At 37.1% G+C, this 26,891-nt stretch overlaps 7 protein-coding genes and 1 long non-coding RNA gene across 9 annotated transcripts; 3 read left to right on the top strand and 5 right to left on the bottom strand.

Annotated features, from left to right (window-relative positions):
• On the top strand, positions 509-4,204 carry LOC104731026 (MACPF domain-containing protein At4g24290). The gene is made up of 8 exons (XM_010450279.2): positions 509-873; positions 1,189-1,531; positions 1,737-1,975; positions 2,185-2,386; positions 2,551-2,619; positions 2,712-2,898; positions 2,996-3,162; positions 3,256-4,204. Exons 2-8 carry the CDS (start codon positions 1,268-1,270, stop codon positions 3,946-3,948), a joined length of 1,821 nt encoding a protein of 606 aa, XP_010448581.1. The 5' UTR covers positions 509-873; positions 1,189-1,267; the 3' UTR covers positions 3,949-4,204.
• LOC104731025 lies at positions 4,580-5,656 on the top strand. The gene has a single exon (XM_010450278.2). The coding sequence runs from the start codon at positions 4,790-4,792 to the stop codon at positions 5,447-5,449; it is 660 nt and encodes a 219-aa protein (XP_010448580.1). The 5' UTR covers positions 4,580-4,789; the 3' UTR covers positions 5,450-5,656.
• LOC104733328 (separase-like) lies at positions 5,902-7,638 on the bottom strand. Its single transcript, XM_019233512.1, has 6 exons — positions 7,634-7,638; positions 7,449-7,523; positions 6,832-6,976; positions 6,646-6,771; positions 6,216-6,515; positions 5,902-6,117 (listed from the first exon to the last, which is right to left on the bottom strand). Exons 1-6 carry the CDS (start codon positions 7,636-7,638, stop codon positions 5,962-5,964), a joined length of 807 nt encoding a protein of 268 aa, XP_019089057.1. The 3' UTR covers positions 5,902-5,961.
• On the bottom strand, positions 7,831-8,471 carry LOC109127916 (separase-like). The gene is made up of 3 exons (XM_019233511.1): positions 8,315-8,471; positions 8,054-8,234; positions 7,831-7,971 (listed from the first exon to the last, which is right to left on the bottom strand). Exons 1-3 carry the CDS (start codon positions 8,422-8,424, stop codon positions 7,831-7,833), a joined length of 432 nt encoding a protein of 143 aa, XP_019089056.1. The 5' UTR covers positions 8,425-8,471.
• Positions 9,130-10,843, bottom strand: LOC104731024 (uncharacterized protein At5g49945-like). The gene is made up of 4 exons (XM_010450277.2): positions 10,805-10,843; positions 9,880-10,469; positions 9,469-9,672; positions 9,130-9,374 (listed from the first exon to the last, which is right to left on the bottom strand). The coding sequence occupies exons 1-4, from the start codon at positions 10,833-10,835 to the stop codon at positions 9,258-9,260; spliced, it is 942 nt and encodes a 313-aa protein (XP_010448579.2). The 5' UTR covers positions 10,836-10,843; the 3' UTR covers positions 9,130-9,257.
• On the bottom strand, positions 17,354-18,630 carry LOC104733326 (2-keto-3-deoxy-L-rhamnonate aldolase-like). The gene is made up of 2 exons (XM_010452910.1): positions 18,124-18,630; positions 17,354-17,362 (listed from the first exon to the last, which is right to left on the bottom strand). The coding sequence occupies exons 1-2, from the start codon at positions 18,628-18,630 to the stop codon at positions 17,354-17,356; spliced, it is 516 nt and encodes a 171-aa protein (XP_010451212.1).
• Positions 21,716-23,048, bottom strand: LOC104731023. 2 transcript variants are annotated; one of them, XR_758547.2, is made up of 2 exons: positions 22,766-23,048; positions 21,716-22,359 (listed from the first exon to the last, which is right to left on the bottom strand). It is a non-coding gene; the product is annotated as an uncharacterized LOC104731023 (long non-coding RNA). The 2 variants fall into 2 exon arrangements; XR_758548.2 differs by having other exon boundaries at positions 21,716-22,159; positions 22,766-23,027.
• On the top strand, positions 23,199-24,044 carry LOC104733325 (putative B3 domain-containing protein At5g35780). The gene has a single exon (XM_010452909.1). The coding sequence runs from the start codon at positions 23,199-23,201 to the stop codon at positions 24,042-24,044; it is 846 nt and encodes a 281-aa protein (XP_010451211.1).

Here is a 26,891-nt window from a genome sequence, read left to right as displayed (position 1 = left end):
AGATTCATCATGCAACTTTATAAAAAAGGTGAAATATGAATCAAATCAGTCCACATGCACCACCACATATGCAGTTTTTTAAACTTTAGTAGTAGAAAGAGGCATACAAACAAACACCAAATAAAAAATAAAATCTTTACAGCATAGTTTCCCTTGTTCCCAGGAAACGTATTAAAATTTGTCACAACTCTCTCTCTCTCAGTCCTTTTAGATCTCTCTTTGAGATATGAGAAGTTTTTAGTAGTTTCAAGCAAGATAAACATTTTGTCGTTTGTTACTTATGAATGCTTTCTACTATTATTACAAAACAGAAAATTAAAGTTCCCAGCAAAGCGTGTAATAATAATGTAACAAAACAACAACAACAACAACAACAGGCTGTAAAAATACAAAAAGGAAAACATATAAAAAGAATAAAAAACAAAGAGGGAGGCAAGAGTAGTAGTAAAGTGGGAAGATCAATGTCCAATTCCCAATCTCTTTGACCAATTAGTTGACTTTTCTTTCCTTCGTCTGCTTTGTTTTTTTTTAACTCTCTCTCTCTTCTTTGATTCTTTCTCTCTCAGCTGTTACCATCTTCTAATCTACCCTCTCACCTTCTTAATCACTTTTTGATTAAGCCTAACTTTTTTTTTTTCCTACACCAAAAATTAAAAAAAAAACCTAATTTACTGCTAGCTCCTCGATTGAGTTCAGGCTTCTCCTTCTTCTTCTTCTTCTTCTTCTTCTTCTTCTTCTTCTGGCTCCTTTGCTGCAAAAATCTATCCAATCCTTAAGTCGTCTCTCTCGATTTAAGATTCTTCTCAGCATTTGTTTAGATCGTGGTTTTCGAGCTCTGTTGGCGATTCTCTTGAAGACATATGCCTTGAAAACGTATTTGAACTCCCAACTTCTTCTTTTTTTCTTTCTTTAAATTACAAATATTGCTTTTGCCCTTAATTGTTCTTTGTTTCTTCAAAGTCTTAATGTTTCTTTGTAGTCTTACTCTTTGACTTTTACAATGATTTTTTTCTCTTTTTGAGACATTTTGGACTTAGTCGTATGTTCAAAGATTCCCGTCTAGGTCGTAAAGCTACAGTCTTTTTTTGTTTTGTTTTTGTCTATATTTAGAAATCATGATTTCGATTATCTCTTCTTTGAGTTTCAGATTTGTGATTTCAATTCGTGTCATCATTTCTTTTTTTGCAGACCAAACAAAAAACAACAAAAGCAGGGTGCTTTGATTGTTTTAGAGGCTAATATTTGAAAGCCTTTGCGGTAGTGAAGCATGGCACTTCGGCTACCAGCTTCTAAAGCAGCTGAAGTTGCGATTGGATCCATTGGCTGCGGTTATGATTTAGCTATTGATGTAAGGTTGAAGTATTGCAAAGGAGGCTCCAAAGATTCTAGATTGCTTGATATTAAAGAAGGTGATGACAATTGCGAGATTCTTTTGCCTGGTGGTATCTCCATCCCTAATGTTTCCAAGTCTATCAAATGCGATAAAGGCGAGCGTATGCGCTTTAGGTCTGATATTCTCCCTTTCCAACAGGTACCAAAGTTTATCTCTTTTTGTTTACCCCTTGTTTCAATTTGTGGTTATGTCTTTACAAACTTAGAAACTCTAGTTTCCGTTGGTCCATCAAGTATAATCTATTGCTTGTTGTAGGTTTTGAAACCCTTTAGCAAGATTGAGAGATCATTTCCTAAAATAGCGTTCTTGATGCTTAGTTATTAACTATCTTATGGTTTTTTAGATGGCAGAGCAGTTCAACCAGGAACTATCTTTGGCTGGTAAAATCCCCTCGGGTCTCTTCAACGCAATGTTTGAATTCTCGAGCTGTTGGCAGAAAGATGCAGCCTATACCAAAAACCTTGCTTTTGATGGGATATTCATCTCATTATACACGGTTGCTTTGGACAAATCTCAAATGTTACTCCGTGACCATGTTAAGCAGGCTGTCCCATCAACATGGGACCCTGCTGCATTGGCAAGGTGATTTGCTGCTCTCTTCATAATAGGATTGTAATATTCATAAACGTATGTATTAAAAACCTATGGAAAGTTACTTACAGCTGCACATTGTCTGTGAAATTGTTTGATGGTTTTGCAATGACATGAGAAGAATCTTCTATCTTGATAGGATTTTTAAATGGAGGGCGAGGATCTATGACTAACACTTATCCAAATGTTTCTTTTATCAGGTTTATAGATATTTATGGGACGCATATAATTGTTGGTGTTAAGATGGGAGGAAAAGATGTGATCTATGCAAAACAACAACATTCCTCAAAACTTCAACCTGAGGATCTGCAGAAAAGGTTAAAAGAGGTGGCGGATAAGAGGTTCGTGGAAGCTAGCGGAGTGCATAATATGGCTCCAGAAAAAGTACATGCAAGTAGTAAGGTCAGTGAAACAATTGTTATATTTTTGTTCACCATCATCAGAACTTTTCTTATTTGTGAATGTCAGTTATGCTGTGGCTTTTTGACATCTAAAAGAATCACTACTACCAATCTAGTTTTGCAACTCTCAAGTCTGTAATACCTATCTTTTATCGTTTGTTTCAGGTGGAAACAAAGGAGCAACGCCTGAGATTTGCAGATACCAGTTCCTTGGGCTCTTATGCAAATAAGGAGGTAATTTCCATTGGTACTTAGCCGATCATTAGAGAATTTTATCTTGTGTGTATGTGTTAGCTTCTTTTCTCATAAATTACATGTATTTGTAGGACATTGTCTTCATGTGCAAAAGGCGAGGTGGAAATGATAATAGAAATCTATTGCATAATGAATGGCTGCAATCAGTCCAGATGGAGCCTGATGTGATCTCAATGTCCTTTATCCCAATTACGTCTTTGCTTAATGGAGTTCCAGGAAGTGGATTCTTAAGCCATGCCATAAATCTGTACCTAAGATGTAAGCCTACAAATCATTTGCGCTGTGTGCATTTCTTCATAACAGTAGTTTCTTTTACTTTTTACAGTCCAACATTACTTGTGATTTGTATTTGTAGATAAGCCACCGATTGAAGAGCTACATCAGTTTTTAGAGTTTCAGCTACCAAGGCAGTGGGCACCAGTGTTTAGTGAACTTCCTCTTGGTCCGCAACGCAAGCAACAAAGTTGTGCGTCTCTGCAATTCAGTTTCTTTGGACCTAAGCTATATGTGAATACCACTCCGGTATGAAGTTCGTTTCACTGCAGGCACTGCGGTTAGATTTTGCTTAAAGGTCCTCAAGTCTTGAGATGTTGTTCTCGTTTATCTTGGTTTCAGGTTGATGTTGGTAAGAGGCCAATCACTGGCATGCGGCTCTACCTAGAGGGTAGAAGAAGCAACCGTTTGGCAATTCATTTGCAGCACCTTTCCTCTCTTCCCAAGATATATCAACTCGAAGACGATCCAAACAGAAGTATGCGACAAGAGTCCCATGATCGTCGATACTTTGAGAAAGTAAACTGGAAGAACTACTCTCACGTCTGCACAGCACCGGTTGAATCAGAAGATGATCTTTCAGTAGTAACAGGTGCGCAGCTCCATGTAGAGAGTCACGGGTTCAAGAACGTGCTGTTCTTGCGCCTTTGTTTCTCAAGAGTTGTGGGAGCTACACTTGTAAAGAATTCTGAATGGGATGAAGCAGTAGGCTTTGCTCCAAAATCAGGACTCATCTCAACGCTAATAAGCCATCATTTCACTGCAGCGCAAAAGCCACCACCACGACCTGCAGATGTAAATATAAACTCGGCTATCTATCCTGGTGGACCACCAGTACCGACTCAAGCTCCCAAACTTTTGAAATTTGTGGATACAAGTGAGATGACAAGAGGACCACAAGAATCACCAGGGTATTGGGTTGTATCAGGTGCAAGGTTACTGGTGGAGAAAGGGAAGATCTCATTGAAGGTAAAGTATTCACTGTTGACTGCAATACTGGAAGATGAAGTGATTGAGGAACACTATGAAGGTTGAGAGAAATGGTGGTCGTGTGGCTCAAAAGGATTAACGAGGATGGCAGAAAATAGGATGGGTGGTTTTGTTTGTGACTGTGTGTGTACATTCTTCAGCCTTTGTCATTTGTAATGTAACGGTGTGTGTGGGTGTTGGTGTGATAGGAATGCTTGACTTGTACATTCCCTATCTTTGGACCAGAGATTTTTGGAGAAGCTAACTACACACTGCACCTAAAATATCTATATATCACACGAGGAGTTGGTGTTCAGGGATTTATCCAATCTATGGTTTTGAATAATTCACAAGTTCTTTGTACATAGGATAGCAAAAAGACAACAAGAACTTAGTTACATTACATTTAGACTAGCAAATAGATTAGAGGGTACGAAGATCCTCATTTGTTGTTTTTCTTAAGTGGATTAGTATGTACATGGATTACATCAAGTTGTGTGAAAGCCATGAGATTTTTGTGCTGAATTCTAATTTTGCTAGAATTTACATTTAGACTTTCAAAATGGCAAGTCAAAGTAAAGCTCTACTTGCACGCAAACAAAACAAGAGAAATAAGGGAAAAGTGTTGGGCATAGTTTCTAAAGAAGTAAGAAAGAGAGTAATAATCAACTTTGAAACACGTTTGAAAGTCCTATAATAAGAATGAATCGAAAGAGACCCGCCATCGCCTCTTGACTTCTCTAAACATTGATCACGTCAACAAGACAACAACCATTATAAACACTTAACCACACGTTCTAACTTGTATATAATACTATCACAATTAGGCCTAATCACAATCATCTATTAATTCTCCATTACCGATAAGAAACGAAACAGAGAGAAATAAAAAAAAAACGAAAAAAAAATGTCTTCATCATCTTCCCTAACGCAGAGAAACCCAATTAGCTCGCAGCCAAATGGCTTACAAGAGGGATCAGAGTCTGTTCCAAAGCTAAGGAGACTACGTTCGACATCTCAAAATGCCATGTCACAGACCCTTACGTCAGCTGCAAACTTAGCTAATCTCCTCCCCACCGGAACGCTCTTAGCTTTCACGCTCCTTATACCCGTCTTCACATCCAACGGCTCGTGCGACCACGCGAACCGAATTTTAACCACAGGGCTCTTGACGCTCCTTGCCATTTCTTGCTTCTTTAGCTCCTTCACGGACAGCGTCAAAGCTGAAGACGGTAACGTGTATTACGGTTTTGCTACTCGTAAGGGTATGTGGGTTTTTGACTACCCTGACCCCAACGGTTTGGGTTTGCCTGATCTTAGTAAATACCGTATGCGGATCGTTGACTGGATCCACGCTGTTCTGTCGGTTCTTGTGTTCGGTGCGGTGGCTTTAAGGGACAAGAACGCCGTGAGTTGTTTTTATCCGGCGCCAGAGCAAGAAACCAAGAAGGTTTTGGATATCATTCCGATGGGTGTTGGAGTTATATGCAGCTTGTTGTTCTTGGTTTTCCCGGCGAGAAGGCACGGTATTGGATATCCGGTCACCGGAGACAGAGGTCGTCGTTAGTTTAGATTCGTTCTTTTTTTTTTTAATTGCCAAATAAAATGTAAACGATTGATTCTTTTTTTTTTTATATGGTTGACTAATTCGTTTACGTGATCATCTCGTGTTATGATTTATCTATATATATGTGTATTTCTTCTTCTTATCTACTTCTTATTTTGATAATTATTATAATGTTGAGTGGAATATAATGAGAACTATTAACGGAAACAATCTTATAATATGTTTCTACTAGGTCGTAAACTTGTCGTACACTCAAGAAGAGGTGATGAATGATTTGAAAATGGCTTCTCTAATTGAGTTAACACAAGAATACTTTAGCCAATTGAGTACTAACAAAGATTCAAACTAGTAACTATCGAATTTTTTGTGAGCTAATAAATAAAATTGTTGGATCTACTAATGTTTCCCTAGGGTTCACTCTCATAACTTAAACAACCAGGCCTCCTATGATATTATGTCTATTACAAAGAATGAAAGAAAACATCAAAAAAATTCTGGAAGAATAGATTCGATTAAGATTCCTGAGTATATATTTTGCTACAAGTCTTTTGCTTCTTCTTTGCGAGAGCAGTTATCAAGAACTGCATAGTGCAAGCATCGCCATCACGTGTATCAGCCATGAACGTTCCAACTCTCTCTCTCTTATGAAATTTATGTCTGTGTTGTATCTGATGACAGGACGCAATTAATCACAAGCATTCAAAATAAATCAAAAGCAAGATACTTAACCCATTGAAGATATGAAGAGAACCAGAGAACAGGGTACCTTAACCCATTGTTTGATTATGGGCGTAGGGTCTGGCAACTTTTTGAAGATGTCTTCAGCTGCAGACCAATTTTCTAGAATAAAAAAAAGCAAGTTCTCTATTTCTCCTGTACCATGTTGCTGCTGGAGAACATCCAGATAAAATTCAGATTTGCTACATGCGTCACTCACAAAATCTATGATTGCTTCTCCGGGCAGAGAACCCTCTGTTAGGTCGTCAGACTCATTAACATATATATGAAAGAGGAGTCTAACACAAGTCCACACTGCTCTGATACACAATTTGAACGCCGTAGAAGCCTGCAATGCAAAGTAGTACACCATCAATATGAAGAGAAAAAAGAATTACCTAGGCTGCAAAATCTTGCAAAGCAAACAGAAGTAAAGGTCATAAGACTTTTAGTACTACGTAGTCAGGTATATATGCTACCTCTTTTAGATGCTTCATATTGTACAACTCTATACCAATATCGTGAAATGAAGCAAGTAGATATTTGAGCTCTGGAGGTGAAATCCCCGGACTAGAAATTACATCCTCAACTAGTCTGTTAGTGACCTGAGAAAAAAAGGAAACATTGAGACAATTAGTTTGCCAAGCATGGAATCTTGCAAAAACTTCAACTGATTTGTGAGAATTGCAGGTAAAGCATTTAACCTCTACTTTACGTTGGGTTCTCGTCGAAATAATAAATGCAGCTATAGCCACGTTTAGCAGAGTCTTGTCAAAGTCAGTCCCAAGGCATTCCTTGTCAAGGGTCCGTCTAGCAAAAAGGGAAATGAAAGGTAAGCAAAACATTCAACTCAGAATACATATATGATTCGACGACCAAATATATATATATATATATGTACCTCTTAAGGAAGCGTAAACAATTAAAAAATTGGAGAAACAGATCCTGTATAACAGATAGCTGACCAGAAGCAAATTCTATTTCCAGCAGGACCATCTTTTTGTTCTCAGAATTTATTAAGCTGGCAAGCGGCTGGCACAAAGATTTCAGAGCATCAAGGTAAGGTATCGTGTATTCCATCGTGCATTTTTGTTGTTTACCCCTAACATTAGTTTTCTTCTTTCCATCTCTCGATGTGGTATTATCATCATCAGGGTAATGGTCAATCATACGAAATAAAGAACCTAAGCTTTTCCATATATCACCGTTACCAAGTAAAGCTCCAAGTCCTGAACTAACTTTACCATTTTCTCTCAACTTAACATCAAATACACTGACGGACAGTCCAGCTGAATAAAGTCTTAGAATCACATTTTCTTGTGGCATAGCCTGCCAAGTAGTCAGAGCTATCAATATCCTATATTCATTAAATAATATGTAGACACAAAGTACATGCCAAGGATGCGAAAAAAATTACCACAGAGATAACAGCTGCTATTTCATTCAACTGTTTTGGAAGTCCTGTACACCATAAGTCTCCTGATAACTGAGACTTATGAACACAATAGGAGACTACGTCAAGAAGCTCCAACCAATTTGCTTTAGGTTCAACCTGAGAGAGAATAAGAAAGGGGGGGTATGAGAGAGTTTCAACAAAGCAGAGCAGTCAGTGCTACAAGAGACATAATAATGACCTAACAGTGCTAGAAACATCTCATGACTGACTAATCTAGGACAAGAGACTTTTTTGCACATACCTGGAATTCACATGCCACAGTTTTCAACACAGACATCCCAATTTTAACGGTTGGTAATGTTTTTGTCTCCTTGGACAGAAACAGTAAAGAAAGCACCTGGCGGGAGAACTGAATACAAAACAGAACAATTAACGAGAGAGAGAGACACACACATGCACACAGAGGGAGATGTAAAATTGTGACAAGTCACCTTATAAAAATGACATTTTGGCAACGGGAATACAGAATATTTCTTCAGTGCAGAGATGCAGAAAGAATGCACATAAATTTCATTGAGCAGATCTGCTTCTCTAATTATGGAGAGAGCACACTTTCCCATATCTGACAAGACCTGCGTGAGAAACTTGTCCTGTGCATTGGCATCCAAATACCTGTTGAAAGAAAGAAAGAAAGGGTGAAACTTGTTGACTTGTACACCAATTTTGAAGCATATCTCTCACGGTAGGTATACCTGAGCCAGGGTTTTATCTCCCTATCTAGAATCTCAAAGACCCTCGTGTAGTGGTGACGCTCCATATCCCGCGACATTGCTACAGACCTGAAGATGGATTCCACAACCATGAAGACGACTTTTGCTAGCTTATCTCCTCCAAACTCGGGAGGATTTGGCAAAAACTGTACAAGTCTGGTCTCGGGTCCTCTAACCTGCTCGAGGACTCTAAAAGCATCGTTGTAGGCGTGAGTGAACCAACCCCAGTCCTGGTAACACTGAATCAGCCCGATTCTGTGAAGCTGGACGGCGTGAGGATCGTGGGAGAGCAGTTCGCAGCATTCCAAACAGTAGTCATAGGCGCGGAACAAATCCCCTGGGGATTCGTGGGCAGGGCCAGTGACTGAGAGGCGCTTATGGAGGAAAGAGACGGTTTTGATGAGGAAAGGGACGAATCGTTTCGCCATGGATTGAGCGGCTAGGGTTTTGTCCTCCTCCCGGCATGTCAATAGGCCTGAGATCGGTCGGAGGTATGCTGAGAGGGAAGATAAAACTTCTCCGGCGTCGGAGGAGGACTCGATTAGAGATAATATGCGAACCTCAGTGATAGTGTCCGAATCCATCCTTAATCCTTCTTTTCTTTTGTGTTGTGTGAAATTTTGCTAACTAGGTCATACATAAACTTGTCATACACTCAAGAGGTAAATAAATGCTTTAAAAATTGCTTTGTCTAAATTTGGCAAGTGAAAGCGATAAAATATTCTCTGGTTAAATGTCACACCATTACTCTGCTCATTTTGTCTTCCATATGTGTGTTGATGAATGATTAAATCATGTAAGAGATCAAATGGGTTTTAGAACTCATACTTCATACTTGTCATGTTTTTTATTCGAGACATACAAACTTGGAATCACAAATGAAAAGTACAGACGAGGATAACTTCACTCTGTTATTTGCAAAAACTTAAACAAAAGGGAAGACGACTTGGCCACTTGACTTGGTCTTTTTGGAATTTTTGATTGAGCCCACCGGTGCGATTGGACCTTGCCTCCTCATCTCGTGTATAGCCGCATCAGCCTGCTGCATACATAAATTTTAGTTTTATTCAACCTTGTCACACATAACAATAGAATGAGAACGGCTTGTGGGAATAGGTTTGCCAATAGCTTAATACCTGTGAGCTGAGCTTGTAGCGTCCAACTAAGTCAATGTAATAAGGAATTAGCGCTACCAACCGAACCGTATCATCCATGTATTCAGCATCTGGTAGGGCAAACTTGAAAAGCAGCATCTTCCTGTGTTTCCCAGGATGTTGGTCCGAAAAATGCATTGATATGAAATACTTCCCAAACTTTTCGAATGACTTGTCACCAAAAACCTACACATAACAATTGCATCATTGCTAGTCACCAATGAGGCCAGAGCGTATAGGGAAATGGAGTGAAAATCAGTGAACTCTCTCAGAACTTCCTACAAACTTCCATGTTCATCCCTTATATGTTTAGGCTGAAGTCCAAGAATAAACTAAGTGCTATAATTATCAATCAGCAAACGACTAGAAACCCAACAAGATTTAGCATCTGACCTTATCAAGTACCAGATCTGTAACCATATCCCTAGCTACCTCCTTAGACTCGGACATCACAGCTAACTCCTCTGATACCCACTTCCTTCCACCAGGAATTGGCACCACCCCTCTAAATCTCTGCAGATTCCTCAGCTCCTTGTGCATCGTTTTCACAGCCTTTTTCCTCGCCATTGCAAATACGATGTGATCCATGGCTTCATCATTCATGTACACTTCGAAACTGATCTCATCTTTACAAGGTACAACCGAGTTGAAGAGCCTCAAGATCAGATTGTGTCTGCTCTTAAGCTCCATGGTCGCCAATAGCCCATGGCAATACCTACGCCCGCTCGCGTAGAACTTGAACACGTTTGCCGCTTCTTTCAGCATTAACGGCGAGTCCTCTCCTTCACCAACTCCCAACAAACTGAAGTTTTTCTCTAATATCGAGTCTTTAACACAAAATTTTGAGGCCCAAGCCAAAGCGAGGTTTTCATTCTCACGTTTTCCAGTGAAGTAGTTGATTGCGTAACCAACCAAGATAGAGAGGCAGACTATCTCCACCGTGTACCAATGCTTCATCTCTCCAGCTTCCGCAGCTCCTTCACCTACAGTAAGTTTATTAAGGTGGTTGACTGTGAGTTTGTTTCTTTATGTGTATTTCTTCTTCTCACCTACTTCCTATTTTGATAATGATTTTAATATTGTCGTCCGTTGAGTGGACAATTATTTACGCAAGCAATCTTATAATATGTTCTACTAGGTCATATAAATTTATTATGGTTTCCCTGTTTGAGTTGCCACAACAAATTAGTAAAACTGAAAGCAGTAAACTTGTTATGGTCAAGTGTTTGGTCATAAACTTATAATATACTTTTGTAACTAAGGGCATGTGCACAATAAAATTCTTGTAAGAAATTGGTGGGAGTAGGGGGATTCATACCTGTCATGTTGTTTACGTCTCTGACTTTCATCTCTTGCCATGCTTATTCGAGACATACAAGCGTCGTGTCAAATTTACTTATCTAACTATATCAAGTATAACTTGAGAAATTGAATGATAAATTAACTACACAAATATAATATCGTTTAACGTTACTAATTTACTAGTTTTACTAATATTTTTAAATTAAAAATAAATGTATACTATACAATTCTATAATTTTTATAACGTATCCATTTACTTAATAATTTGTATAACATATCCATTTACTTAAGTGATAAATCGATTGTGTTGTTAAAGTGACTTGAAATCTCTGAAGACGTCTACAAAGATGTACAAGACTGTGTAAGGTGTACAAGGCTTTTACTGGGCTTTTACTAGGCTTTTGTAGAGACCGACTCAAGGCAACTTAGGGTTAGGGTTTTGGGGGTGTAGGCGGCGCAGCCGCCTGTACGGTGTAATAGATTCTAGAAGATTCACAAGATCTTTTATTTCCTATTGTATCGGGTTTTTTGAGGCCTATATAAGAAGACTAGGGGATTGTAAGGTTGTCAATCAGATTAATAATATAAACCCTAGACAAAGGGTATTCGCCTCAAGAACACTCTGTTTCTCTTTTCAAAGTCTTTCTTATTCTGTTTCTGTTCATCCGAATTCACAACAACTGGTATCAGAGCACCAGGTTCAATGACGAGTTCCGTAAAGTTTGAGGTTCCACGTTTCAATGGAACAGGTAACTTTTGTCTCTGGCAGACCCGGGTGAAGGACATGCTGAATCAGCAAGGGATGAAGAAAGCTTTGTTAGACACAAAGCCAGAAGCGATCTCACAGGATGACTGGGATGAGATGAGGGAGAAGGCGGATTCAATGATACGAACATGTCTTGGAGATGAAGTCGTGCATCAGGTTCTAGATCTCAGATCTTCAAAAGAGATCTGCGATAAGCTAGAAAAGATGTACATGTCGAAGTCTCCATCTAGCAAGCTGTACCTGAAACAGAGGCTGTATTGGTTTAAGATGGCTGAAGGAGCAAATCTGGTCCAGCATATTAACCAATTCAACCAGATCACTGGAGATCTAGGGCGTGTGGGTGTTACAGTTGAGGAGGAGGATAAGGCCATGCTGCTGTTGTGTTCTTTAACTCATGTATATGAGACGTTGGTGACTGCACTATTGGCTGACAAAGAGACGATAAGTTTGCAGTCGGCTACAGACTCGCTGCTTGGGCATCATAACCGATGCCAACAGCATGGTGGTGGTAGCAGTGACAACCCTCAAGGTGATGGACTATATGTGAGTATAAGTCAAGGTAGCGGAGTACAGAAGAACAAGGGAAAGCAGAGAGATGGCAAGATGAAGAAGATAATCTGTTATAAGTGTCAGAAACCAGGACACTATAAGAGAGATTGTCCTCTGAACAAGGAGCAGAACGAGACAGGAGGTTCATCTAATTCTGTGAACGTGGTTCAGGCAGAAGACGCAGTGAAGGTCGAGTTCGATTTGCTTGCAGTGACTACAAGCAATCACACAGATTCTTGGATACTGGATACAGGCTGTTCATTCCACATGACTTCAAACAAGCATTGGTTTGACACGTATCAGGCTGGAAATTTTGGAACTGTTCAAATGGCTGACAATAGAAGCTGCAGCGTTGTTGGTATTGGACAGATCAAATTTCGGATGTATGATGGCACTTTCAGGATTTTAACTGAAGTGAGGCATCTTTCAACGGTGAAGAAGAATCTGATATCTCTTGGTTCACTTCACAGGGACGGATTCAGGTTCGAAACTGATGATGATAACTGTGTGAATGTGCGCAAAGGAGATATGGTGTTGATGAAGGGTCAGCTCACAGCAGGGAGTGTGTATCGTTTACTTGGAAACGTGGTTGTAGGTGGAGCTGCAGCCGTGGTAACTGAATCAGATAACACAGCTCTATGGCATATGCGGTTGGGGCATATTGGAGAGCATGGTTTGTCTGAACTTCACAAGAGGGGTCTTCTGGATGGTTTGAAGAATTGTAAGATGGAGTTTTGTAGGTTCTGTGTGATGGGGAAGCAGTCCAAGGCATCTTTCAAGACAGGTCTACACACCACAAAGAGTCTTTTAGACTATGTGCATTCTGATGTGTGGGGGCCTACACAAGAACATTCATTAGGAGGAAGCAGATACTATGTCATCTTTATAGATGATTTTTCTAAGAAGGTTTGGGTTTACTTCATGAGGCAGAAATCTGAAGTTTTTGAGAAATTTAAGATTTGGAAGGCTGAAGTGGAAAACCAAACAGGAAGGAAGATGAAGTATTTGAGGTCTGATAATGGTACAGAGTATACTAATGGAGAGTTTCAGAAGCTGTGTGAGGAGCATGGTATTCAGAGGCACTTTACAGTGCGGAAAACACCACAACAGAACGGTGTAAGTGAAAGGATGAATCGTTCTATTGCAGAGAAAGCAAGGTGTTTGCGGTTGAATGCAGGACTCCCGAAGATCTTCTGGGTTGAAGCCGTATACATGGCAGTCTACCTCATCAATAGATTGCCAAGGGTTTCTTTAGAAGGAAAGGTTGCTGAATATGTATGGACTGGGGTAGACATTGATCTATCAAACTTGAGAATCTTTGGATGTCCAGCTTATGTGTTAGTTCCCAACGACGAAAGATCAAAGCTGGATTCGAAGTCCAAGAAGTGCGTTTTTCTGGGATTTGAGAAAGGTGTGAAAGGTTTCAAGTTATGGGATCCTGAGGCTAAGAAAAGAGTGATCAGCCGAGATGTGGTGTTTGATGAGCAGTACATGCTGCTACAGGCGAGTTCAGAACGAGTTCCTGTAACCATTGAGGCTGATACTGGTTCAGAGATAGCGGAGGATGAAGAGGAGTCTAGTGAAGCTAGACCAGCAGCAGAAGCAGATGAGCAAACCCCTGAGGTGGAGCAGTCTCCTAAGGTGGGGAAGAAGGGTAATCAGATACGTACAGAGGGGAGTTTGGCTGCAACCAAGGAAAAGCGTGTAGTGAAGGCACCTGTCAGATATGGGTATGAAGATATGGCTAGCTATGCTTTGATGATTGGTACAAATGATCCATCAAGTTTTCGTGAAGCTATTAACAGTCCTGAAAAGGAAGAATGGATTGCTGCTATGACAGAGGAGACAGTTAGTCTGAACAAGAATCAGACATGGGAGCTTACAACACTTCCAAAGGGGAAGAAAGCAATTGGTTGCAAGTGGGTCTTCAAGAGGAAAACAGGAGTCTCTGAGAAGGAAGTTGTGACTTTCAAGGCGAGACTAGTAGCGAAAGGGTACTCACAGAGGGCAGGGGTTGATTATGACGAGATTTTCTCCCCTGTAGTTCGACACACGTCCATCCGTGTTGTGTTGGGACTGGTAGCTTGCTGGGATTTTCATCTTGAGCAGATAGATGTGAAGACAGCGTTTCTCCATGGGAATTTGGAGGAAGAGATATATATGGAGCAACCTGAAGGGTTTGTCAAGTCTGGAGAGGAGGCACTTGTATGCAGACTGAAAAGATCTTTATACGGGCTGAAGCAGGCTCCTAGACAGTGGTACAAACGTTTTGATACTTACATGTTGCAGATAGAGTACCAGAGATGTGAGTATGACTGCTGTGTTTATGTGAAGAACGTTGGTAATAATTCTCCCATATTTTTGCTGTTGTATGTTGATGATATGCTCATTGCTGGAAGCAATATGGATGATATTGTTGAGTTGAAAGGGCTACTGGGAGAAGAGTTTGAGATGAAGGATCTTGGTGCTGCAAAGAAGATTCTTGGGATGGAGATTCGCAGGGATAGGAGTTCTCAGAGATTGTGGTTATCTCAAAGAAGCTACATTGAGAAGATACTTGAAAGGTTTGACATGAAGAATGCAAAACCTGTGTCTACTCCTCTGGCGAATCACTTCAAGCTCTCAGCACGTCAGAGCCCTATTTCTGATGAGGAGATCAGAAACATGGCACAAGTTCCTTATGCTAGTGCAGTTGGTTGTCTGATGTATGCGATGGTTTGCACAAGACCAGATTTGGCTCAAGCTGTTAGTCAAATCAGTAAGTACATGTCTAAACCTGGGAGGGAGCACTGGAATGCAGTGAAATGGATTCTCAGGTATTTGAAGGGTACTACAGATCGTGGTCTCATGTTTGGAGGACATGAGTGCAAGGCAGAAGTCGTGGGTTTCGTTGATTCAGATTATGCAGGTGATCTTCATAACATGAGATCTACAACCGGGTATGTATTTACTCTTGCTGGAGCACCTATAAGTTGGAGGTCTGTGTTGCAGTCTGTAGTTGCCATGTCAACCACTGAAGCCGAGTACATGGCAATGGGAGAGACAGCTAAGGAGGCATTATGGGTTAGAGGACTTGTAATAGAATTGGGTGTTGAGCAAGGTGGAGTTCAGCTACATTGTGATAGTCAGAGTGCTTTATATCTGACAAAGAATCAAGTGTATCATGGTAGGACAAAGCACATTGAGGTAAGATATCACAAGATCAGAGAGTTATCAGTTTCTGGTGTGATTTTACTGCAGAAGGTGCACACGTCTGAGAATGCAGCTGATATGTTGACCAAGCCAGTCACCATGGAGAAGTTCAAGCACTGCTTGGATTTGCTCCAGGTCTTTCATTGCTAGATGAAGACAAAAGGTTTCCCCAAAAGCTAACAAGGAGTTGAAGTTGAAGTCAATGAGATTTTGTCGTCAAGGTGGAGTTTTTTGTTAAAGTGACTTGAAATCTCTGAAGACGTCTACAAAGATGTACAAGACTGTGTAAGGCGTACAAGGCTTTTACTGGGCTTTTACTAGGCTTTTGTAGAGACTGACTCAAGGCAACTTAGGGTTAGGGTTTTGGGGGTGTAGGCGGCGCAGCCGCCTGTACGGTGTAATAGATTCTAGAAGATTCACAAGATCTTTTATTTCCTATTGTATCGGGTTTTTTGAGGCTTATATAAGAAGACTAGGGGATTGTAAGGTTGTCAATCAGATTAATAATATAAACCCTAGACAAAGGGTATTCGCCTCAAGAACACTCTGTTTCTCTTTTCAAAGTCTTTCTTATTCTGTTTCTGTTCATCCGAATTCACAACAGATTGCAAAGTCAGCTTTAACAAAAAAAAAGATGAAGTACAAATACAGATTCGAACCCGTGAGTCCGTGACCAAGATAAACAGTAACTTGCTCATTTACCAATTGAACTGAATCATCTATTGAGCTATATTGAGAGTATGGGGAACGTTCCCCACCTCTCCATAGTATAGATCCAACTCTGCTTAGGGGATGTTTTTTACCTTATGGTAAATTTATTGATGATTAAATCTACAAAACCGAGTATTTTGTCAGCATTCTCAAAGACAATTCTAGACCAGCGTTGTCTTTTGAGGGTTTATTAGGGACATTACCTTTAGTAATATCATAGAAAGAATAATTTCATATTTTGAAGGAGAGCGTTTTTATGGGTCTTTTTCGATGATCCTTTTTTTTTTTTAACTTTGTGTTGGCATTAACCTTATAAATATGAGATTATACAAGAAGTAAATTAACTATAATACTAATGAATAATGATTGGAATATCAAAAAATGACCGATCATTAAAATGTTGTAACACTAGGTTCTTTGATAAAATGAATGTGAAGAGAGGGGTGAAGACATATTTTCTAAAAAGAGTATACCAAATATCATTAGAAAAAGAGGATTTTCAGATTTGCATTAAGTGGAGTCTTCTTATTCTCATCAAGCTAAATTGGAAAATACACACATCCCAAATTTCTCCTTGTTTTAATTAAAATCTTATAAATTCAAGTTAAGGATATGATCGTACTTTAATGGTGTATGTAATTCATGAGTTTTTTCATGAGATCCCGTTTCTTTTATGGAAAGGTAGTATATCTCTCTTTGTTGGATTAATATTGGTTACTTAATTGATTTACGATGGAATTATTAATAAAAAGTAAATAGATAACATGAGAGAAATAAAATTGTGCCCACTTACACAATACATATTTTATAACTTGTGCTAATAAAGCATTTGGACTACGACTCGTTCGAATATGTTAATAAAAAACGTTAGAGAGTGTTTATAATAAGGATTTAAATCAACGAAGACTTGTGTCTTTTTGCCGGTATCCACCCAAAGGAGTTAGAGGGTGTGTTTATAGTAAGAGACTCGGCTATCTACAACTACAAGATTATCAAGAACGTCTGATGATTTTGGGTCAGGACGTCTGGTAATACTTTTTTCTTGTTTCGTTTCGCGCTCAACTATCACAGTTTGTTCGCTTTTTTTTTATCAACTCGTAGACTACGAGTCTTTCAGAAGATTGTGCCACAAAACATTATCTAAACAATAAACTAGAATATGTTCGGTTCTATACAGGTTTGTAAATATGTTGGGAATAGTTGCTTAAATTTAATATAAAATTGTAAAAAACAAATTTTTTGAAATAGTGTTTGTAGATTGCTGTCAACCGCTTTTCAATTTTTTTTTCTTTTATAAATTTGATATGTAATTAAATGCCTTAGACAAAATTTTGGAGACTGTGAGTTTTACTTAAGCTATGAACAGCAAAAGTTGAAAAAATACAAAAAAGATTTATTAGCAATCAAATGATAAGAAAAACATAAGTAAAAAATAATCAAATGCTAAGCAAAACATAAGTAAAATATAATCAAATGATAAGAAAATAAATCAGAAAAATACACATAGAAAATATATGGGGCATTTTTATATATAACTAATATAGAATTTTATCGTAGTTTAATTAGATGCATGCACTTTCAATTCTTCCAAAAAACTAATCTATTCTTTTACGGTTTCTGTTTTGAACAAAACTGCTTTAAACATAAGAAAATAATAATAATAACAAGTGAGAGAAGTTTTGTATTATTAGATATGCAAAATAAGCACCTAGAAACATAAGCACAAATTGACGCAACGAATATAATTGAATGTGCAATGTCATGGATGGCTTCTTCCAAATATAAGAAGCATATGCATTATTATTTTTCTTAGTGTAATGATCAAAAAATTATTCATGAATAAACATCAACCAAATAATAAGATTTGTTGATTGAACTTTTACATCTCAAATTTATCTTATACAGTATATCTAATCTATATATGATATAGCAGTTTAATCATAGATATAGCCATTTTTTCTTCTTATTTTGGCTTTTTAAAGTTTTAAAATTTTGTAAAAGAATTATATTTCAAGAAAATGAAAATTTATAAATTTCAAATATAATAAAATTCATCCAAATTAACTTTTTTTTGGCCTTGATATGTGAAACCAAACAAGAAAAAAAGTAGTACTAACCTGACTCATAATGAGAAGCCTCTCTTTGAAGTCTTGTAGGTAGGTTTGTGGCAAGCCAAAATCCGAAACCTTTACTAGATTGTACGCACATCCACAGACTCTGTCAGGTGGGTAACAGCATAAAGACACGGCGTATTCAGCTTCTTTTGCATTTTCTATTTTAGGAAACATGACTCCGTTAGGTTCGACGTCCATGGCTTTCTTAGCCCAGGCTGAAGTCACCTCTTGCACACGAATTACACTAGAAGAACCAGCTGCCTTCACCGCACGGTTACAATGCAAAGCCTCACTAACGCTACCGGGTCCATGCTCCAAATCTACAACAACTACGTCGTAGCCTGCCAAGGCCCCGATCTCAGCCACTGTGGGAGACGCCGAGAAGAGAAGCATCTCGTGGCTTAAGTTGGACTTAAGAGAACGTGGTGGGGTTAAGGTAGCTACAAGTTTCGGAAATACTCTAGGCTTAGACTTAGGAATTAGAGGAAGCGAAAAGTTGGATAGAGCCATATTTGATTCGATGGGTGGGTTCTGAATTTGTGTGTTAGTGTTACGTGAGTGGCTGAACCAAGACTTAAGAGAGGCGGTAAGTTGAAAGTTGGATAGAGCCATATTTGATTCGATGGGTGGGTTTTGAATTTGTGTGTTAGTGTTACGTGAGTAGCTTATTATATATATATACATAATGAATCTGATTAAATGTTGTTCCGCTATTATGGGTGTCAAAATGGGTCAAGACTAATGGTTCAATTCAATTCAACTCAAATTAAGAACCCTAATGAGTTGAAAATTTTAACCTTAATGACTTGATGAATTAAATGAGTTGATGATTAAATGAGTTAATGAGTCAAATGAGTTTGATTATAATGGATTTATGAGTTAACCCACTAACCCATCAATGTCTACATTATCAACCTAATATCATCAACAACATCATAATATCATCATCATCATACTACCACCATCATCATACTATTATCATCATCATCATCCTACCATCATCATACTATCATCATTATCATCCTACCATGATCATACTAACATCATCATCATACAACCCTCATCATAATAATATTATTATACTATCATCATCATCATACTACTACAATCATCATACTATCATCATCATCATCTTCTTTATACTATCATCATCATCATCATACTATTGGGTAGGATATCATCATCAACCCAATATCATCATCATCATACTATCATCATACTATCATCATCATCATCTTCTTTATCATCATCATCATCAACCCAATAGTAGTAGTATGAAGATGATGATGATGATAAAGAAGATGATGATGATGATGATGATAGTATGATGTAGTTGTATGATGATGATGATATTATGATGATATTATTATGATGAGGGTAGTATGATGATGATGTTAGTATGATCATGGTAGAATGATCATGTTAGTATGATCATGGTAGGATGATGATGATGATGATAGTATGATGATGGTGGGATGATGATGATGATAATAGTATGATGATGGTGGTAGTATGATGATGATGATAGTATGATGATGTTGATGATATTAGATTGATAATATAGAAATTGATGGGTTAGTGGGTTAACTCATAAACCCATTATAACCAAACTCATTTGACTCATTAACTCATTTAATCATCAATTCATTTAACCCATCAAGTTATTAGGGTTAAATTTTTTTAACTCATTAGGGTTCTTAATTTGAGTTGAATTGAGTTGAACCATTAGTTTTGACTCATTTTGACATCCATAATATTTTATTTCTTTTAGTAATATTTTTATTAATAAATTAGTAACAGTTTTGTAAATATTATTTAAAAATTTAAAAAATATAACTAAGGCTTTGTACACAAACTTTTATTATAGAAAAATACTTAGGTTCACCCCTTGGGGTGAACCTCTCCATTCACCCCGTCTTCTCTCAGCCAATCAGAATCTTCCATCTAATATTTCATTTAAAAAATAAATCAAAATTAAATTAAAAAGCAACCCAAATTAAGGAAACAAATTCTGTATACTTTTAATTATGGAAAATTAAATATTTGGCTTGGTTTAGATTTTTAAAACTAGAGTAAAATTATATGTCGGTTTGGGTTTACAAATGAAGTGGTTAGGGTTTAGATTTTACAATTAAAACGAAATTATATGTCGGTTTGGGTTTACAAATGAGGTGGTTAGGGTTTAGATTTTACAATTAGAACGAAATTATATGTCGGTTTGGGTTCACAAATGAGATGATTAAGATTTAGATTTTATAAATAGAATAAAATTATATATCGGTTTGGGTTCACAAATGAGATAAAATTATATATCGGTTTGGGTGAATGGAGAGGTTCACAAACGATTTGATTTCATTTATGTCGGTTAGGGTTTAGATTTTACAATTAGAACGAAATTATATGTCGGTTTGGGTTCACAAATGAGATGATTAAGATTTAGATTTTATAAATAGAATAAAATTATATATCGGTTTGGGTTCACAAATGAGATAAAATTATATATCGGTTTGGGTGAATGGAGAGGTTCACAAACGATTTGATTTCATTTATGTCGGTTAGGGTTTAGATTTTACAATTAGAACGAAATTATATGTCGGTTTGGGTTCACAAATGAGATGATTAAGATTTAGATTTTATAAATAGAATAAAATTATATATCGGTTTGGGTTCAAAATTTTGTGTCTTTTCCTAGAAGTTAATGTTCGAGACGGACATTTTAATAAATCACTATGGATTTCTTTTTACGACGAAGCTTTTAGTTATATTTTCGTATTCTAAGTTTGCAACTGGAAAAATATGACTAATTTACCAAAAAAAAAAAATGGAAAACGAAATAGGGAAGATCTTTGGCTAGATTTTTGGTGTAATTGTCATCGCATAATATAGTGCGTGATACACACTCTCTACATAATCCAATAAGAAAAAGAAAAAAGGAAACTCGGTAATAATTATTGATTAATCATAGTAATTGTTAAACTAAACTACTACTAATCTCAATGGAAAAAGGAAAAATAATTCAATCAGAAACAGGTCTGATTGTGATTTAACTATTTAACCTCAACAAAGGCACTCATTCGATCATAATCTGTCTATCTTCGTACGTAATTGCCTTTTTTCCTCACGCTTCTCGCTTTTTGATCAACACGAGTTAGAGCAAGTTTATTAGGGGGTTCATATAAGGGGAGTTCTTAATTTTTTTATGAATTAATTGTGTACTGTTTGGAATATAAGAACCCATGATCTCTTAAATAAAATTTTCTCTTTTCTTGGTAGGTTCTAATTTTGGATCTCTTATTTTTGAAAATATTGTTTTTTTGAAATTTAAAAATTTTAAATAGAATAGAAGTGGTATAAATGTGTAAACATTTAAGATTTTATAAAAATAGAAAATATTGCATTTAGTTAATTTTTAAACATACAAAACATAATAAAAACATTAATACATATTACAATAAATAGAAGTGCAATTCATAAATAGGAAAAATGATTAATTCCTAGATTGTGTGTTCGAGGCCAAACACTTAAAACACACAAAAGAGAAGACAATAACCATACCTCTGATTTCCCAATGGTGATCATTTGTTCTCTGACATCTTCCTCCGCCAAATGCATGGTCAACTTCAGCAAACTAATGTTCGAAACCGAGTCCTTCAGTTTAATGACCAAATCATCAGTTACCAAATACCTTGCGTATCCCCTCACAAACCCAAAACTTCTTATATTAAAAACCTTGGATGTTTTGGGTTTGAAGAGTAAGACAAGCAGGCATCTCTCTAGTGAAACTTAACCTACTGCTGCCAAAGGGTTCACCCGGGCTGGGACAGAACCTGTAACAATAATAGATTTCTCTTTGCAAAGTGACAACATCAAGCAACTGTTTTTGGGCAACTATAATACGAAGGAAGCAGACACTTGGCAGACAACGAGGAATCATCATTTTCTTCATTCAAACCCTTGAAGCTTCTAAACACGTTCCCAATACAACCAAGAGTGATATTATTGTCTCCACAGATGTCCCAGACAGATCCAAGTGGTAAGGCTAGAAAAGTGAATACAAGATCAATGAAATCTGCTCCAACCACACATTAAACATCTTCACAACCAACTAGCACCATTAATCCATCAATATCATGCTAGCACCATTTAACCTCAATACAAAAGTGAATACAAGATCAACCAAATCTGCTCCAACCATTCTACTCTCATCAATCCATCAATATCATGCTAGCACCATTTAACCTCAATACAAAAGAGAGACATATATCAAAACAAAGACAAAGACACAAGGAGTGGATAATACAATGAATATCAAACAAAGACAACAAAACACAAGGACTAGATAATACTACAACCAAAATCTCTTTAACACATAATAAGACAAGAACAATCATGTCTAAACATCTCTTTAAACCATCACTTACAAATCGTTACACAAACACACTATAAAACATTACACAAACACACTATAAAACATTACACAAACAGAGCAAATCGGATCACATGGTTCTCAAGAACCATAATCTCTTTAAACCATCACTTATCAATCGCTTAAAAAGACAAACTCAAATCAAACATCAAACAACCCTAATTTCAAGCAACCAAACTCAAATCACCCTAATAATACTTATTCCCATGATAAACTTACCCTCTCAATCGAATTCATCCATTCTCTTTCGATGGAATCGCCTACTCTTTCAAATCGCCACCGCTACAATCTCCACGACGATTCAAATCGCCACCGCTACACTCGCCTCCGAGAAGATGTCTACTGATTCAAATCGAGACTTTGATCAGGAGAAAGAGAGACTTTGATCTGCAGATCTTCCTTTCTCGGATCGAAACTTTGAACGGGAGAGAAAGAGAGAAGTTGATCGGGAGAGAAAGAGAGAAAGAGAGAAACAATTTTTTTTTTCCCTTTTCTATTTTTCAGTTGACCAACGAAAATTGGACACGTTGCAGTCTCTTATGAACGATTTGGGGTTGTAATATAAGAGAGTCTCTTCTTAATTTCCTTTTCTTTTGATTTAAATTTAACCCACCTAAAATCTATAAACCTCCCTTACAACCCCCTGATAAACATGCCCTTAGGGTTCCAAATCACAATGAAGACATACGAAGATGATCTTGAGTCTATGAAGAAGAACATGTGGTCGAATCTCTATGAATTGGCGGATGTTGCGACTAAAGTGTATGAAGACGAACAACGCAAGAAAAAAGGAAAATCTAAGATCGTTTCTGAAGAAGAAGAAGACGACGACGAGAGGTTCAGATTCTTGGATTATGTCCCTAAAAAGATTAGGTCTTCGCTAAGATACTCACAACAACGAAACTATGAGAATCTTAATGGGGATTCTACTTCTTCTTCTTCATCGCTCCGCGACCTTCGTTGTTTTGAGACTCGTTCTTGGCTCCATTACAACACGGCTGAGATTGAAAGCCCTCCAAACCCTAATTCCCAGTCTTCTTCTTGCCTAACGGAGAGCACAAGCCGCAAGAGCCGTGCCTTGGTGCCGCAACCAAGGAGTAGTAGTGGTAAGTTCAAGAAAACAAAGGTGGTTGCTTCTTTGCCACGGATAGCTAGAGGGACACCGGAGTGGCTTGTGGAGGTGATGAGAGAGATGGGCGTAGCCGACGAAGACCCGATGCTGATCTTTGAGAAACCACTATCCGCGAGTGATGTCAAGTCAGACCTGAGCCGTCTCTTGCTCCCTTTCAGTATGCTAACCACAAAAGACTTCTTGACGCCTGCTGAGTATGCAGCCATACGGAGACAAGACATCGAGGAAGAGAACATTGGTGTGGGAACGATTCTGGTGAATAAAAAATCTGAGATGCACTACAAGAAAACATGCAGTTTGAGACTACAGTTTGTGACTCTTTTTTTGGTCACAAATAATTGTAACGTTTTTGGGACGAATTTATAACTAATAGAAGACTACATAAACAATGGTTGCAAAACAGTCCCAAAATTACTACAAACAGTTGTAGTCTCCAAATCGTCTCATATTTGTGACTATTATAAGACTATTATAAGACTATATCATTGTAATCCTAAAATAATCGTAAATTGTGACGAATTAGAGACGCTTTTTATGGTCGGGAGTTTCAGTCACAAAAGTAGTCCCAAATTTGCTACTTATTTGTGACTTTAGGTATTTTCTTTATATCAATTTTTTACTCATTAATTTAAGAAATATTTTTTATAATTCTACGAGTGATTGCCGAATCATATATTTTTTCTTTTCCTTTTTGGAGGCTTTAATTTTTTTTTGTTTGTCTCACAAAATAGTGTCGCAAAACGGTCACATTTTGAGACTATTTTGTTAATTATTTGTGACTATTTTGTGATTACTTTGCTACTAACACCTGAGATTGTGACGAATTTGCTTCTTTTTACTAACTTCTAATAATTGTTTATGTATATTCAACAATAAAGAATTATAAAATTTGTGAATGTATTTATTTCTACATTGGTATGAATCACTCTAGACAATGAATCATCATTATATCAAAAAGAAATATAATTTCAAATGTTTAGGAAAAAATATTTGCAACTTACATAACATGTATAAGTATTACATGTGATTTCTATATCTTGTTTGTGATTGTTTTGTAATTTCTAACTTTACTTACTATATCAAGTTTTTACTTATTACACTCATAGATAGTAGTTATAATTCTTAATATGAGTGCTTGTAAAATCATTTGCAAAATTTTGTGGCCCTTAAACTTAAAATTTGATATGTATAAGTTTGTGATTCATAGAATAAGGTCACAAAACAGTTACACTTTGCGACTATTGTACTAATACGGTCACATATTTGCGACTAGTTTGCCACCACTTTGCTACTAACACATGAGATTGTGACGAATTTGCTACTTTTTACCAAGGCCTAACGAATTTATTTATATATTCAACAATAAAGAATTGTAAAATATGTTAAGTTATTTGTTTCTACATAGATATGAACTATTTTAGACACTCAATCATTCTAATACCCAAAACACTTTAATTTCCAATGTTTAGAAAATATATTTGCAACTTACATATATAACATGTATAAGTGTTACATGTGATTTTTATGTAATATTTGTGATTTTTATGTAATTTCTAATTACATTGAGAATTCTAATCTGAGTTGTAAAATCATTTGTAAATCTTTGTGGCCCTTCAACTTAAAATTTTATATGTATAATAAGTTTGGACTATAAGTGCTTTTGAATGCTTGTTACCAATTTTTGCTAGTCATTTTTTATTTTAATCATAATTATAAAACTCGAATAATGTAACTCTTATATATATATATATATATATATATATATATAAAAAACAGAAATCCATCACTTTAAAAAAAACCAAAATGTTTTCTTTATAAATCTAATTGAAATCTAATAGATCAAAATTTAAATCTAAATCAATTCTAATACTTTATAAATCCATACCCCCAATATCTAAATTATAACATAAAATGAAATCAAATTACCAAAATTTATCAAAGAAAAAAGGGGAAAATTTCTCATTGGCTATTCTTAAATGGCAAAGATTGTCATTAGTTTATTATCCACCATTGATGAAGTCAATCCAACGGACAGAAATCATCTTCTTTTCTCCTTCCCTTCTACTCATCGTGTCTTTCCCTTTCTTTCTAAAGAAAATCAATTTTTGTTTTCTCTCTTTTCCTCATCTTCTCTCTTTGTCGCCTTCTCCTCTGAAGATACCAAAGGAGCAGAGTTAAACGTGGTTTCTATACCGGCCGTCGGATCTAATACAGCAACCGCGTCAGTGTAGACGGTGGAAACAAGTTTGTCTCTTTTTCTCTCTCCGTTCTTAATCTGTTTCTGAACCCATCGTTGCTGAGAATAGATCTGGAGAAATTCTATGTGTTTTAATTATTTATTTGATTTGTACTTTAGGTCTCAACCACAGATCTGAAGAATCAGTGTCAACAACGACTTCAGAGGTGTTGAATCTGAAGACCCTATTGTCAACGACGACGTCAGAGGTGGTGGATCTGAAGATCCCAGTGTCAACGATGTCGGAGATGATGGTGGTTGCTCGCACCGTTTACCACCACCACTACATTTCGAATCTTCTGCCAGTTCACCATCAATACATCTCGATTTCTGCACAGTCGCATCTCTGGCACTCCGGTCGCCGCCACCGTTTTGTTCTCCGTCGCTGTAATAATACATCTCCGGCAGTTGCCAATCTATAGATATAGTTATATAGATATATTGTATATATATAATGAATTTACGAAAGAAATAAAAACTACTTTTAATTTCATTTTCTTGTATAAATTTTTATATTTTTTTTTTACTTTTTTTTATGTAGTTTGTCGCAAAAGGGTCAGGAATATATGACTACATATTGATCTTAATGTAGTCGCAAATTTAAGACATAAAATGAGGTCACATAGTGGTCAGTATTTTGTGACTATATCGGGACCAATAAATTTTGCGACCAAATTTTAACGACTATTCAAAACAGTCACAAAATAGTCATATATAGTGCATTTGCGACCATTTTAGGACGATTTTTGGAGTCCCAAACAGCTTGTTTTCTTGTAGTGATGTGGGGTTTGCGTTTAAAGTTATGGGTGATGAAGAAGAACTCTGGAAACGGGACTTGGAACTACGCATTGAACTGGGGGTGGAACGACGTCGTCAAGGGTAACAAATTGAAAGCCGACCATGAGATCAGTCTTTGGAGTTTCAGGTGCCGTGGAGTCCTATCACTACAACAAATATGCACATTGTTAACCAGAGAA

The sequence above is a fragment of the Camelina sativa genome, chromosome 12 (assembly GCF_000633955.1).
Source record: "Camelina sativa cultivar DH55 chromosome 12, Cs, whole genome shotgun sequence".
Taxonomy (NCBI): domain Eukaryota; kingdom Viridiplantae; phylum Streptophyta; class Magnoliopsida; order Brassicales; family Brassicaceae; genus Camelina; species Camelina sativa.
This window is presented reverse-complemented; position numbering and strand designations above follow the sequence as displayed.